The sequence below is a fragment of the Talpa occidentalis genome, unplaced genomic scaffold (genome assembly GCF_014898055.3).
Source record: "Talpa occidentalis isolate TD23 unplaced genomic scaffold, MPIMG_talOcc4v2.1 talOcc4.10, whole genome shotgun sequence".
NCBI classification, from domain to species: domain Eukaryota; kingdom Metazoa; phylum Chordata; class Mammalia; order Eulipotyphla; family Talpidae; genus Talpa; species Talpa occidentalis.
The window spans coordinates 96,738,470-96,752,912 of NW_023600993.1; the positions used below are offsets into that span (position 1 = coordinate 96,738,470).

The 14,443-nt window shown below is 51.1% G+C and overlaps 3 protein-coding genes across 3 annotated transcripts in view; 2 read left to right on the plus strand and 1 right to left on the minus strand.

Moving 5' to 3' along the window:
* The window catches only part of ZSWIM3 (zinc finger SWIM-type containing 3), a 14,578-nt gene extending 6,280 nt beyond the window's left edge, over positions 1 to 8,298 (plus strand). Inside the window, exon 2 of the mRNA XM_037499586.2 lies at positions 5,878 to 8,298. Coding sequence (XP_037355483.1) covers positions 5,878 to 7,807 — 1,930 coding nt within the window. The 3' untranslated portion in view covers positions 7,808 to 8,298. The remainder of the gene's footprint in view (positions 1 to 5,877) is intronic.
* Positions 8,299 to 9,216: 918 nt separating this feature from the next.
* Positions 9,217 to 12,556, plus strand: ZSWIM1 (zinc finger SWIM-type containing 1). Its single transcript, XM_037499597.2, has 2 exons — positions 9,217 to 9,434; positions 10,388 to 12,556. The coding sequence occupies exon 2, from the start codon at positions 10,532 to 10,534 to the stop codon at positions 11,900 to 11,902; it is 1,371 nt and encodes a 456-aa protein (XP_037355494.1). The 5' UTR covers positions 9,217 to 9,434; positions 10,388 to 10,531; the 3' UTR covers positions 11,903 to 12,556.
* A 495-nt stretch (positions 12,557 to 13,051) lies between these two features.
* On the minus strand, positions 13,052 to 14,369 carry SPATA25 (spermatogenesis associated 25). Its single transcript, XM_037499629.2, has 2 exons — positions 14,099 to 14,369; positions 13,052 to 13,703 (listed from the first exon to the last, which is right to left on the minus strand). The coding sequence occupies exons 1-2, from the start codon at positions 14,151 to 14,153 to the stop codon at positions 13,072 to 13,074; spliced, it is 687 nt and encodes a 228-aa protein (XP_037355526.1). The 5' UTR covers positions 14,154 to 14,369; the 3' UTR covers positions 13,052 to 13,071.
* Between the last annotated feature and the right edge of the window lie 74 nt (positions 14,370 to 14,443).

Genomic DNA, 14,443 nt, shown 5'->3' on the forward strand with positions numbered 1-14,443 from the left:
TAAGAATGTCCAAAGAAATGGGTTGTGGCAGTTACAGGAAATGATCAGAAGTCCCAGTCGACAGAGTCTATGGTTTTATGCTGAGTTTTTTCTTCTCATAGTTTTATATATATGGCTGCTGAGTTTTCTCTTCTCGTATTTTTATATATATATAGCTGCTGAGTTTTTCTTTCTATTAGGCTTTTTTGGGGGGTTGACATTCTTCAAACAATTCGTGAAGTATTCTGATGTCTCTCCATTGCTGTTCAATTAGCAGCTACCTTCCTTGAACACTTTTGGAAACACATTCCAGACACCCTGCTAAAGAACTTTACAGGCGTTGTCTTGTTTATCCTCATTACGCCTTGTTATGTGAGTTTTCATTTTCCTCATATCCATAGTCACAGACTGTTTAGGAAAGCAAAAGTCGTAACACAAAAATCTTGCTAATAAACTAGCCGCTTTAAAAATTAGTCACTCTTTAATCATTCCTTCCTGATTATCCTTACCAGTCCCATCAACATATTTGGCAGTCAGTTTCTGGCTAATGAGTAGATGTGGTAAGCATCAGGATAATACAATGCAAATAAAACTGATTGACACTGCAATCACACCTCTCCCAAGAGCTGCAGGACTTGGTGAAATTCCCGAAAGTAATGATTAGCGAATCCCTTCCATCGCCCTCAGCCTTATACCAGCTGACAAATGGAAAGGGGAAATCAAAAAGGAGGACGATAGGATGGGAAGTTGAAAACAAAGGATTTGTATAGCAAGGAATTAAATTAGGTCCTTGGGAAACTTGGAAAGCCCAGGATTATTTTAGTAAAACTGACTTTACATATTGAAATAGTGAGACATGAAAGGGAGTATCACAGTGATGGTAATAACGTGTCAGGAAACAAGCAACATGATACTTTAAGTCATTTGATTACTCTAAGAATCGGTATATGGCTGCCTTTGCAGCCCACATTTTGCTAAGTATAACAGTAACCTTATAATTTCATTTTTTAGGATCAAATTACACTCAACTCTTTTTGCCCACTGTTTACTATCAGTCTTGTTTCTGAGGATATTTTGGGCTCAAATTAACTAAAAACCCTGACTCAAGTGGCCTATTACTTCGAGTCCCAGAAGCGATCCTTTTAGGAGGACGAATGTTTCCATTGCCCAGGAGTTTTTCACCTTCCCACTCTGCCTTTCTCAGGTCCTAGCTCTGCCCTCAGAGTGGCTCCCACGTGGCACAAATGTGGGGTCACATCTAGTAGAAAAAGCCTTCCCTAGTTTGCTACAGATTTCCTATCAGGTTTCTCTGACCAGAACTGGGCCAGCTTCCATGCCCATTCCTAAAGAGATTATGGTAATTGGCTTAGACTAGGCCGGAGACTTAGCTGTGTGGGGGAGGAATGGCAGCCTGCATAATATCGACCTCTTCTAGGGAAGGCTAAGGGATGTTGGCTTGGCAATCAACAGATTCTGTCACAGCCTTTCAAATGAAGTTGCTTCTAGTGGTATTGATTATTCTTAGACCCTTACTCTTAGTTCCGTATTTATAGATCAGGAAAAGGAGGTTTAGAGGAGGTGTAACTTGTCCAGGTTCACACAGCTACTAAGTGATAGAGCTGGAATTTAAACTCCCACTTTCTTTTTTTTCCCCAAAGATTGACTTATTTATGCATACAAGAACTGGGGTACAGGCCAGAGGTGTGGGGGGTGAGAGGATTTACCAAAGACAGAAGGGCGAACAGAGCAGGCAGACTGACTGAAATACACTGCTGAGGGGAGCAGTGAGCGAGTCAGGAGAGGTCTGCTGTGCCATGTGAGTAGCTATCTGGTCGGGGATCGAACTCGAGCTGCAGTGGCTGCAGATAGCTTCATAGGTTGCATCTTAACCTCTTGCACCACCAGGGAGGCCCCTAAACTTCTACTTTCTGACTCTGGAGTCTTGTTCCTATCTCAAGTCTAATTGTCTAAATTATTATAGGTGCTTCACTCCACCTATAAAAATCATCTTCATTGTTTAAGGTGCAATTCAAACCCAACCAGACTCATATAAAACTGGTTAAAAACCTTAATTAATTTGTACCAGTCCCCACAGAGTCACTCTTTATCCCATTACAAGTTGTCTCTCTCTTTATTTTATTTATTTTTTTAATTAAAAAAAAAATACACTGTTGAGGGGAGCAGCAGGCGCGACAGGAGAGGTCTGCTGTGCCATGCGGGACCCTCGCCAGCCGGCCGGGATCGAACCGACACTGCAGAGGCTGCGGATAGCTTCACAGCGCGGCGCTCAACCGCTTGCACCGGCAGGGGAGGCCCATCTCTCTTTAACCATTCACTGAGTGTTGACTATCTATATAATAAATGCTCTGCTCACTAGACTTTGAAAGTAGAGATGGCCTAATTTGTCTCTGTAGCCTCTGAACAACCAGTGTAGCATTTGGCTCATTGTAGGACTTAGTAAATGTTGGAAATTAAACAAAGGACTTGTCCAAAGCCACAGTTAGTACTAGTGCCAGGACTAGAGCCAAATCATCTGCCAGCTCTCCCAGTGGTCTTCCTAGTGGGCTGCTCACATTACTGGCAGAGCTGTCGGTGCCACACAGACACTCAGTGTTATTCAGGCTGTGCGCATAGATCACCTCGCATGTGCCGGGTGTGGCGCCAGCCTCCAGGATTATGCTGGCAGATGGTCCAGAAAGGCAAACCAAACACTGCAGAGCCCATGGGAAGGAAGCAAGATCGCCTGACTCCCTTCCTGCAGGCCGTGGTTGAGCACTCTGAGATTAAAGCCAAAGGGAGATTCAGAAAAAGTGTAAAACCAGATCCCTGTCTTGAAGGTGTATATGTTTTTCCAAGAGACAGAAATAAATACAGATTAAAAAACAACAACAACAGGGCCTCCGTGGTGGCACAGGCGATTGAGCGCTGCACTGTGAAGCTGTCCGCAGCCTCTACCGCGCAGGTTCGATCCTGGCTGGCTGGCGAGAATCCCACATGGCGCAGCAGACCTCTCCTGTCTCGCCCACTGCTCCCCTCAGCAGTGTATTTCGTCAGTCTGCCTCTTCTGTTCTGTCTCTGGTGAATCTTCTCACCTTCCCACGTATCTGGCCTGTACCCCGGTTCTTGTATAAATAAATCTTTTAAAAAAAAAAAAAAAAAACAGTGCTCAAAGAATTCTTACAAAAGATTTTTGTGTACTTCACACGTATGTAAGCTATGTCTTAATAAAATAGAGTAGAGGAGGAGGGAAAAAATAACAAGCTTCAACCTCTACCCATTAAGGTTGAAATGTGTCATCCCACGCAGTGTGTGTAGAGGCCTTGAAGGAAGTTATTGAACCTGATCAAAGTGACAGAGGTCAAACTGAGGAGGGTAAAAATGAGAATTCAAGAGAAGGGAGAAATGTCTTAACAGGCAGCATAATGGTTAACTATACAGATGGAAGCCAAGCAGGTTTAGTTCAAATCCCAGCTACGCAGTTTTTCGCTGGAGAATTAAATCCCAGATTCTCATCCTCGAGAACCTCTGCAAACCTCTGTTTCTCCCTCTTGTAAAATGTGGCTGATTGGAGAACCCTTTTCCTAGCATAAAATGATGCATAGCAGGAGCTTAATGTAGCCTGGCATATAATAATCTTTAAAGCATGTGGTGAAGACATCGAGAAGACTTGTTAACACATTGGGATATAGGCGTGGAGAAGAAGCAAGCAAAAGAATGCCAAGTTTTCCACCCTAGGAGGTGCAGTCATTCATGGAACCAGGAAAGGAAGAAAGAGCTGTGCTTGGTACTCTCCATACCTTTCTTTGGAGGAGCTTGACAGCCAGGCGACAGCTTGACCCTGCACGCACAAGGTCACTATTCTCTGATTAGCAAAAGCTATGCAGTGACATTGAGCTAGCGTAAGGGTAGGACCAGATCTAAGGGCTTGGGGAAGGCTTCCCTTCCCCAGGGTCACCATGCATGTAGTCCTGAAGGGTAAGCAAGGTGGGAAATGCTTTCCAGACAGAGTCAAACCTGAGCAGAGGCATAGAAGTAGACACAGCATAGTGAACAAGAAGGTGTAGGCGGTTTTCTTTCTAGGGCAGACAAAAAAGATGATGCTGAGGGGGTGGGAAAGGCTGGCAAGATAGACAGAAGCTACACCGCAGTCATCCATTGCAGGCCTTGCCCTGTATCTACTGGGCTTCTCCAGTCCCTTCCCGGTCCTGAGCTAGATAGAGCTGGCATTGCACACACAGCAGGTATAGGCCTTTTCAGTCCTGGGCCCCTCCACCCTGTTATTGCAGCCTTGACATATCCTGTTTCTCTAAGCTTGCCCCACAGGTGGGCAAACAGGACCAGCTGGTTAGTGTTTGGAAGAAGGCTGGTGATATATCCAGGCTGTGTCATTTCATGCCAAGGGCTGGAATTCCCCCCTCCCCTGGTCTTTGGGCTGGGATACTCCCTGAAGGTGCTGGGCTGGGACCAGCTTACCTGAAGTCATTCATCCAGTGTCTTTGATAAGCATCTGCTGAAGGAATAGCATTGTTAGGTGCTTGGAATACATTGGGGAAGAACCCAGTCCTGCCACCTGAAGACAGCCCATTCCAGTTGGAAAGGCACTGCCTCAACACCCAGGAGAATGTCACCAGGCAGAGGAGTTGCAGTGACAGTCACTGACTTATTTGTTAATGAGACTGAACCAGCTCTGGGCTAAATGTTATGCCTGTGCTTTATTTAATCCTCACAACAGCCCTGATAAGGTAGTCTCATTTTATGAGGAAACTGCGCACAGAGGTGAAGTGACTTGCACAAGGTCAAATAGCTTCTGGTCAGGCAGGCAGCCTCCAGCATACCCGTGTTGAACTAGGTGTACTGCCATGCAGAGAATCCTAAGCCTTTTATCAGTGCTAAAATTCAGAGGAAGAAGCAACTACTGTGCCTCGAGGGCATAGAAGGCTTCCTGGAGAAGGTAGTACCTGATTTGGGCCTACATGTTGGGTTGAATATGGAAAGGGAGAGAAAAGGGCGCAGGTATCTCTTGAATCACTACTGTCAGCCTGGAATGGCAAAGCTAGCAGGGACCCTAAAGATCATCCAGCCTGGGGCTTCTTAAATTTTTAGGATGTAGACATTTTTAATTGAATGATGAGCAGAAATCTTTCCTTTTAGAGACACCAAAGACACCTCCCCTTCAGACATCCCCTAACTTTTGAGGGGTGTTTTTCTTTGCTGGAAGAGGAGGAGACAACGGTGGGTCCCCAAGGCAGAATGAAGGGGACTCTGGTGTTGGGGACTCTGCTGCTTCTTGTCACTGTCCCCTTGTCTGTTGCCTTGGATTGAACTGTTGACAGCTACAGGTGGGCGCTAGAGAGAGAACGAAAGGAGTTGGGGAGTTGGGGCTTAGAAGTGCCGCAGATGAGAACGAGGGGGGTTGGAGTTGGGGGGGGGTCTTAAAGTGCTGAGGACTTTTTTTTTTTTTAAGATTATTATTTTTTTTTAATGCATACAAGAGCTGGAGTACAGGCCAGAGGTGTGGGGGGTGAGAGGAGTCACCAGAGACTGAGTGGGGAACAGAACAGGCAGACTGACTGAAATCCACTGCTGAGGGGAGCAGCGGGTGAGACAGGAGATGTCTGCTGCGCCATGTGGGTCAGCTCCCTGGCCGGGGATCGAACTCATGCTGCAGTGGCTGGCGATAGCTTGATGGTGCTGTCTTTAACCTCTGCGCCACCAGGGAGGCCCCTGCTGAAGACTTTTGAGGCTGGAAAGTGAATATAAATCTTCCTTCCCTACATCCTACACTACATTGTGGTCTCCAGGACAAATATCAGCCGCTGTAAGTCCCTGCAGGAGCTTGTCTTGTAAGAGAAAGGGGGTGGTTGGCGCCTTTCTCATTGTCCCCTCTACCTTCCCTAGATATGTGCAAGTGAAATTTGTCTGTATTCGGAGCCAGTCAAACAGGAAGAGGACGTCAGAGGCAGACATGTGCCCAGCGTACCTGCTCCTGCGGTACAATGAGAAACTAGACAGACTGTTTGTCAGTGAACTCAACACCCAGCACATACATGTTGATTCCAGAACTGCAAGTTCTGCGGGAAACACCACTGGCAAGTCTCAGAAGTCAGTGTGCCTGCAGAAACCCCAGCCTGCGCAGCCCACCATCCAGAAAGACCTTGACTCAGCTGAGAAGCCCCCAGTTGAACCATCATTTTGCTTAGATAAGGTCCACGCGTCTGCGAAGCCAGAACAGGAGGGCATCACGCCTTCTGACCTGGCCAAGATAGCGAAAGTGATGAAGAACTTCCTTAAGGTGGACGAGGGCTCCATGGCCTCCCTCAGTGTAGGCAACAGCCAAGACCTGGACCGGCTCAGCTTCCAGAGCAGCAAGATGAGTGACCTGTTCATCCGCTTCCCAGAGAATCTCTTGCTGCACCGGGTGGAGAATGCCCAGGGCCACCTCCTCTATGCTTTCTTGGTGGAGAACAAGGAACGGGAGAGTCGAGTGGTCCACTTTGCTGTGCTCAAGGCCGAGACGGCCACATCTGTGGCCAAGATGCTGAGTATTTTCATGGAGTTCAATGCAGATTGGCCCAAGGTCAAGGTGGTCTTTGTGGACCCATCCTTCCCTCATCGAGCCATCCTGCAGGAGCTCTTCCCTGCCGCCCGCATCCTCCTTTCCATCTACCACACGACCCGACTCTTGGAGAAGAAGTTGCATCGTAGCTCAGCAAATCCATCCTTTAAAAGACTCATGAAGGAAGCCCTGCGGGAGGCGGTGTTTGTCACTTCTGACAGCAACCTACAAAACCTCTGTCAGATGTCCCGAGCCCTACTAGATGAGGAGCTCTTTGGGTTCCTGCAGGCCCACTGGTTCTCCTGTGAACTGCTGTGGTACATGCATGTCAGGAAGGGTCTGCATGCCTGTAACACCTACATGGACAGCCTGGATGTTGTCACCAGCAAGGTATCCAGCCTCTTTCGCGAGCAGCAGTCGCTGATGGACTGCATCCTCCGCTTTGTCGACTACGTTGACTCCTTTAACACCAAAGGCTTGAAGAACTTGCCCACAGCGCCTCCCAAGTTGAAGAGAACCCGGCCAGCCAGCATGCCACCAAAGTCCAAGAAGGCTTTTGGGATCTGTGGAGGAAGCCTCGCCAGGCTCCCTGAGGAAGAGACAAAGCCAGACCCACAGCAGGTGCATTTGCAGCAGCCGCCACAGGTGCAGCCCTGCCAGGGTGGCATGCTGGACACCTTGCACAAGAGTGGCTCTGAATTGGCCTATAAGCTGTGCCATAATGAATGGGAGGTTGTACAGAACTCTACCCACCTGGTGGACATGGCTGGCTCTTCTGTGGACATCCAGCTGCTAGAGGACTCTCAGCAGGTTAGCAAAGACGGCTGCAGCTGCAGCTGTTCCTTTCAACAGTGGTACCATCTGCCGTGCCGGCACATTTTGGCCCTGCTGCACACCAGCCAGAAGCCTGTGGGTGAAGCCATGGTGTGTCGCCGGTGGCAGAAGAGGTACCAGCACCTCCTTGGGCCCAGTGGGGAGCTCAGGGAACCTGTTGTGGTCCCAAACACAGGCCAGCTTGGGAGGCAAGGACGGAACGACATGATTCTGGACCTAAGCAGGGAGCTAGCAAACCTGCTAATGCAGAGTGAGGGGCCGGAGCTGGAGGAGCGCTGCTCTACCCTGCGCAAGATCGTGGACATCTGGGCCGACCCCTGCCAGCCGCCTGAGCCCATTCAGCAGCCAGGGGACTTCAAGGATGTGGGCCGCCTCCCTTTCCTCTGGGGAAAGCAGGAGGAAGGAGAGGGACAGCTCCCTGCTGGGGCCATTATTTGAGAGGGAAGCACTTGTGCTGGCATGTTGGACCACAAACCCTCCTTGGAAGCCTGAGAGCTCAAAGTGGACAGGATGTGCTAGGGGTCAGCGTTTTAGCTTGAGTCTTCCTAGGCAGGGCTGGGACTGTTACTACCCTAAGAAAAAGAAGAACCCGACCCTGTGACAGCACTCTGCATCCACCCCTTTTCTGCCCTACCTTTGGCATCCCTTGGGAGCCTCGTTCATTGTTCAAGGCCAAAGTTATCTCCACGCTAAAAGGTTATCCCTTGCTTCCCTGACCTCTGAGATCAGATCTTGTTCACCTCACAGAGATGAACCCCTGCACCAGGATAGGGTGAGACAAAATGGACTTGGTAAAAGGGTCTGTTTTCAGGGACAAAGGGAAAGAGGGTGATCCTTGGCTGTTGCTGCTCTTCACAAAGATCTGTTATTTGTACCTTTTTATTTGTATTAAATAAAGGGTTATTTGTTTTTTAACAAAATCAAATAAGTAGGGGAAATATGTGCTGCTTCACCAAAGAAGGAATCAATGGGGGTTCCTAAGAAGGAGCCAAGTAGAGCATATGCCTCAAATTTAAAAACTTGGCAATCCACCACTTCCTCTTCCTGCCTGCCCAGCTTTCAATGTTGATTTCAGGCTGCCTTATTCTAGCAGGAGGAGGTCAAATAGGCTAGGGGGTGGGTGGGAGGAACTGCATCCTACATGCAGCTGTCTGCAGCCTGCTAGGGCACTGTCCACAGGTCCCTAATTTCTTTGACCTGTCTCCTCCTCTGCAAAATTTAGCATCGGCCTGTTTTAATCCCAGTTTCCCTTATGGATTTATAGAAACATTTCCTTACAGTTTTAACTACCAGCACTGAGTTTTGTTGATACTGGTTTGTGACCTTAATGGCCTAGAGCCTGGTAGCCACCCGACTTGCCAAGCTGCCATCTCCAGGGGAAGGGAGGTGGAAGGAAGGCTGTCTGGTTCTTGCGCTCGTTTCCCTTGACCTTGACCAAATCGCAGCACCGTTCTGCATCTCTTTCTTACATAAAATGCTGGAAGTTGAGCTGGGCAACACAGCGTTCCGCTGTCTCGACAGATAATGGGTTTCTTCCAAAGGCTGGGTACTTGATCCCTGACTGGAGACCTGGGCCCTAGTGTCCCCGTGATGCTTGAGGCCACGCCACGGCTGCTAGCGGCGACCTTTTCCGCCCCAGCCCCCTCCCTGCCCCCTCGGTCTTGGAATCCCATCAGAAAAGGAGGAAAAATCCGTACAAGGACTGCTGTTTATTTTCATTTTCCTTATCTGAGGGCGTTTCCATAGTAACAGGCTTCCAGCCGGCCACCCGGACAGCTGGGTGGCTCCAGAGTTCCAACCTCGGGGCTTCCAGGCGCTGCCTGCGCGAGTGTCCTCGGGCCGTCATTGGCCGCTGCCGGCCGAGCCCCTGGTAACCTTGGTAACAGCGCCCGCCCAGGAGTCGCCAGGCCGTGATTGGCCGGCGGCTCCAAAGCCCGTCCGCGAACTCTTCAGGCCATTGGCTCGAGTCACCCCGAAGCTGGCGCTGTGGTTGGTGATCCTTGAGGTCAGGCAGAGGCAGAGGCAGGGTCAAATGGGGAGAAATGGCGACGGAGCCAAGCCGCGGGTGAGTGATTTCCGAAGGGGTGGAGGTGTGAAGCCACTGCCGCCCGTGGTCGGCCATGACAGCTCCCGAAGGGGCGGGCGGTCCCTTTCTCTGCTGGCCCAGGCCGCCCTCCCCGCGGGGTGGGGGACGCTCCTGCTCCCCGCCAGGTGCCTGGTGAGAGGTCAGAAGCCGGGTCCCCTCTGGCCCTGCATTTTGGACCTCAGGTACCGTGGAGGGCGGCCAGCATCCCAAGACAAAGACTCGGCTTCCAGCTACTTACAGGGCAGTGGTGGGCAAGTCACCTGACCTTTCTGAGCCTCGGTTTCTCATCTGTAAAATGGGGACAGTCACCCAGTTTGGGGCCAAGTAGAGGAAACACTCGAACAGGGTATTGCAATAGAGGAATTTATAGAGAGGCAAAAGAACTTGTGTGCATTTGGTAGCCCGTTTTGTGGGTGACGGGATTGAGGCACAGAGTCACTGACTTGCCCAAGATCACACAGCTCGTTTGGGCAGCTGCACGGGTGGCAGTTCTCTGGTACATACCAAGACCCAATGAAAGAAGGGGTGTCTGGAAGTGACTTGTAGATATAAAGTGCTAATCAAATATTTGAAATACCATTTTTTTAAAAAGACCATTTGCCACTTTGACCTTCACACCCCTTGAAAAGTCCTGGAACCAAATTTCCATCACTGGCCTCTTATCAGGTCTCAACACCAGCGTGTCCCTCCATTCCCCCAGGGGGTTTTCCTAGCCTCTCAAGCTAAAGTATTCCTCTCTCAGTTTACTCTCTACTTGTCACCCAGTGTTGGGTCTTTGTGACCTTCATTATCTGCCATATCCTTGTAATTTGTTTACCTGTTTATTGTGTATCTCCCCCAGAACAGTGCAGATACATAGTAATAATTACCAGGGTCCAGACTTGAAGAACTGATCCCCTACTGTTTCCTTAAACCTGTGTTTTTCTCCATAGGCCCATCTTTGGAGCAAGATCTGAGAACTGCCGTCCAGCCTCAAGCCTCGACTTAGTTGGAGCTTGAGCCCTTGTGCCTCCTGAAGAGCAGGCTCTCAGACAAGGTGTTGTGACCCCAGCATCTAGACATCGCCCATCTCCCCCATGGCCCTGACAATGCTGAATGAGCTCCTGATTGAGGACCCAAACCCGTCTCTGCTGCTGTACCAGGTTAGCAAGACTGCCCAGTTAGATACCCTCAACTACCAGAGCTGCTTTATGCAGGGCATCTTCTCCCATTTCCCTGAAATCTTGTTTATCCACCGGACCTATAACCCAAGAGGCAAGGTGTTATATACCTTCCTGGTAGATGGACCTCGGGTGCAGCTGGAGGGGCATCTTGCCAGGGCAGTCTACTTTGCCATTCCTGCCAAGGAGGATGCCGAAGGCCTGGCCCAGATGTTCCAGGTGTTCAAGAAGTTTAACCCAGCCTGGGAGAGAGTCTGTACCATCCTGGTGGATCCCCATTTCCTCCCCCTCCCCACCTTAGCTATGGAGTTCCCCGCAGCGGAAGTCCTGCCGTCAGCCTTCCACATTTGTAAGTTCCTCCAGGGCAAGTTCTACCAGCTGTCCCTCGAACAGACTGTGGAGAGGGTGCTGCTGACCTCCCTGCAGAGCACAATGTGCTCGGCCACGGCAGGCAATCTGAGGAAGTTATATACACTTCTGAGCAACTGCGTTCCCCCAGCCCAGCTGCCAGAGCTGCACTCGCACTGGCTGCTCAATGACCGCATCTGGCTGGCCCACCGCTGGAGAAGCCGAGCCGAGAGCAGCCGCTACTTCCAGGGCTTGGAGGTCACCACCTGCATGCTTAGCCAGTTCTTTGGCACCAGCCCATCCGTGGAGCAAGGCATGACCTCTCTGCTTCGATACATGCAGCAGCACTCTGGAGACAAGGCAAGTTTCAGCCTGGGCTTGAGTCCCCAGAACAGTCATGCTCCCTTGGACATCAGCCCCGAAAGCCCCAAAGTGGAGCAGTTGGTAGAAGCCCGTATCCAGCACTCCCTCAATGCCATCTGTACGGGGCCGGCAGCCCAGCTTTGCCTGGGTGAACTTGCTGTGGTCCAGAAATCCATGCACCTCATTGGCTCTGGCTCAGAGAAGGTAAACATACAGATCCTAGAGGACACCCACAGGGTGCAGCCCCAGCCCCCTGCCAGCTGCAGCTGCTACTTTAACCAGGCCTTCCACCTGCCCTGCCGCCACATCCTAGCCATGCTCAGCGCCCGCCGCCAGGTGCTCCAGCCTGACATGCTGCCAGCTCAGTGGACAGCAGGCTGCGCCGCCAGTCTAGACGACATCCTGGGCAGCAAGTGGAGTGAGACCCTGGATAAGCATTTGACAGTGGCTCTGCTCACTGAGGAGGTGGGGCAGCTCTTGCAGCACTGCAGCCAGGAGGAGTTTGAACGGCGCTATAGCACCCTGCGGGAACTGGCCGACAGCTGGATTGGCCCTTATGAGCAGGTCCAACTCTGATCACCTCACCGTCCAGAGGCGTGTACACATGCACACACTCGCATCCACCCCACATACTCACACTGTTGCACTTCCACGGGCCTGCCTTCCTGGGAAGAAAGATGAGGCTCTTCCGCAGCCCACCTAAAATGTGTCTAGTTCCCAAAACAAGGAGTCAGCAAAGCGTCCCTGTAAAGGGTCTGGGAGTAAAAATATTTAGACTTTGCTGACCTCAAGTACAGTCTGTTGTATATTCTTGTGGGGTGGTCGTGGTTGTTGACAACCTCTCCAAAGGGAAAAACCATTATTAGCTCAAGGGCCTTACAAAAGATCAAACTGACCTCTGCTCTAAGATAAGTGATAAGACACTGGGTGAAATGAGGCCTGCGGCTTGCCAGGCTTCCCCAGTCAGGAGATAACTCACCTGACCTCTCTCATGCAAGTGAGCTGGCCTGGGAGGCTTCCCGCAGTGGGAGAAACCCCTCAGGAGAGATAATGCAGTCAGGCCCCCAGCCCTTCCTGCACCCCTTCTTGACATCATTAAAGTTGAATGTTGCCTATTCCAGCACTTGTCCAGTTTCTTTTGTGGACAGAATAAAGGCTTTGGCGGCTCACGCCACCCACGAATCCCGATTCTTTCCCGACCTGATTTTTGAAGCAATTCTGCCTTTTACTAGCTATGGGGCTTGACTTGAGACAAATCACCTCTCTAAGCCTCAATTTGGCCATCTGTGAGGAGGGAGACCCCGCCCCCAGCGTTGGTAAGATTAAAGGAGAACAGTGTGTGGTGGCTGCATGCCCTGTGAGAGCTCATGTAAGTGTTACTTTTCCTTCCGTGCCCACGGGCCCATCGCCTGCCCTCAGCAGCCTGGGAAATGGAGGACAAGAGAAAAATTTACATTGCTTAAGGCTCAGTACAAGAAATTTTGATCTGATCCCTGAACAATGCAAAAGATGCCTCCACTCTACAGGAAGTGCTCCCTGCCTCAGGTGCTCTTAGCAACTCAAGCCAGACCAATTTCTTGGCCTAGTGGATCTGGAGAAACTTCCTGGAATCTGGGCCCTGATGAAGAATTGGCGTTCATGGCAGTGGCTGAAATAACCACCCTGTCCCCTCCCTGCACCCCAACCCTGTCTGCCCAAAAACAATACAGAGAAGCCACCCTATGGTCTGGTGCTATTTCATCCAGCTACAAGCAGGAGCCAGGAGGCTCGCCCCTCCTGGACCTTGCTAGGGGCATCTGCCCAGAGGCTGTGTGTGCATGCGCCTGCTCCCACTGTGCCCCTTCCACAGCCCCCTCTGGCTCCGGATGGGCCATCATGAAAGCTTGAGCTGCCCGGATCAGGTCCTCTTCCCGCAGGCCTGGGACGGGCACGGTGGGGATGCCAGCGATCATCATGGCCAGGGTTAGGATGCAGATGTCAGGTTGGGAGCTGGCCTCCTTCCCCCCTGCCTCAGAGGGCATCGGCAGGACCCCTGGTGACAGCCCACACAGCAGCAGGGGCCCAGGCCTGCTGGGGCCACCCAGGTGGGGAGTTCTGTTTCTGGAGCAGCCATCCTCCCAGCCCAGGCTCTCCGGCTGCCTCGCGTTGGGGAATTTGTGGCAGTATCGGCCGTACTCCTTCTGCCGCAGTGTCTCCCAGCTAGCCCCCCCAGGGCGGCCCCTGGCTTCCGGCACTGCCAAGGCGGGGCCCCAGGCCTGGTTAGCAGATGCCACCTGCTCAGCTTTCTGGCTCAGTGGGCCTAGTCCACCAGAGGCCACCACCACTGGCTCTACAGGACTATAGAGCCCAAGGGACGAGCCTGGAGAAGCAGCCCCACCTGCAGAGACAGGAATGAGATGGAATGTTATTCTTGGTCTCTTGTAGCAGGTAGCCCTGAGGGGCAGGGCATAGGAACAGAGTGTAGGGACAGGAGCAATTAAGATCACTCCAAGAGGACTGTCTAGCGGTTGGAAACTAAGTTTTACTCATACCCACACCCCCGCATTCCCCAATGCTGAGTAGGTGGTAGAGAGATGTTTGTGGAATGAGTGAGCAAGCAAGTGGGTAGCTATCGGAGGGATTCTGGAATGACTTTTCCTCTCTGAGAACTGACTCCAGGCCCAGCTCCCAAAATACCCAGCAGAACCTCTACCTCCCCCGAGCCAAGCAGCAGCTCCTCAGGGGAGGTCATGCCACCACCCTACCCCCCACTTCCAGGAGCCCCTCTCTCACCTTGGTGGGAAGGCAGAAGGGCTAGATGAGTTTGTGGAGCCATGAAATAGGACATGGCTGCACCCAAGCCCCTGTTTGTGAGGGAATAGTCTTCTGCCTCCTGCCCTGTGGGCTCCACTCTTCTAGAACATTGCCTCACAGTCCCTTCTTTTTACACCTGGAATCTACTTGACAGCATTGTCCCGTTCATTCTAGAACCTGCATATGACAATGGGATGGGGTAGGACAAAGAGCACTGGGCTGGAAACTGGGGTTCTAAGTTCTTGCCTTTACTTTGAACAAGTCCCTGGACAGTTTTGTTCCTTCATATCCTCATTTGTGAAGTGGGGGTGATGACTTCCCACT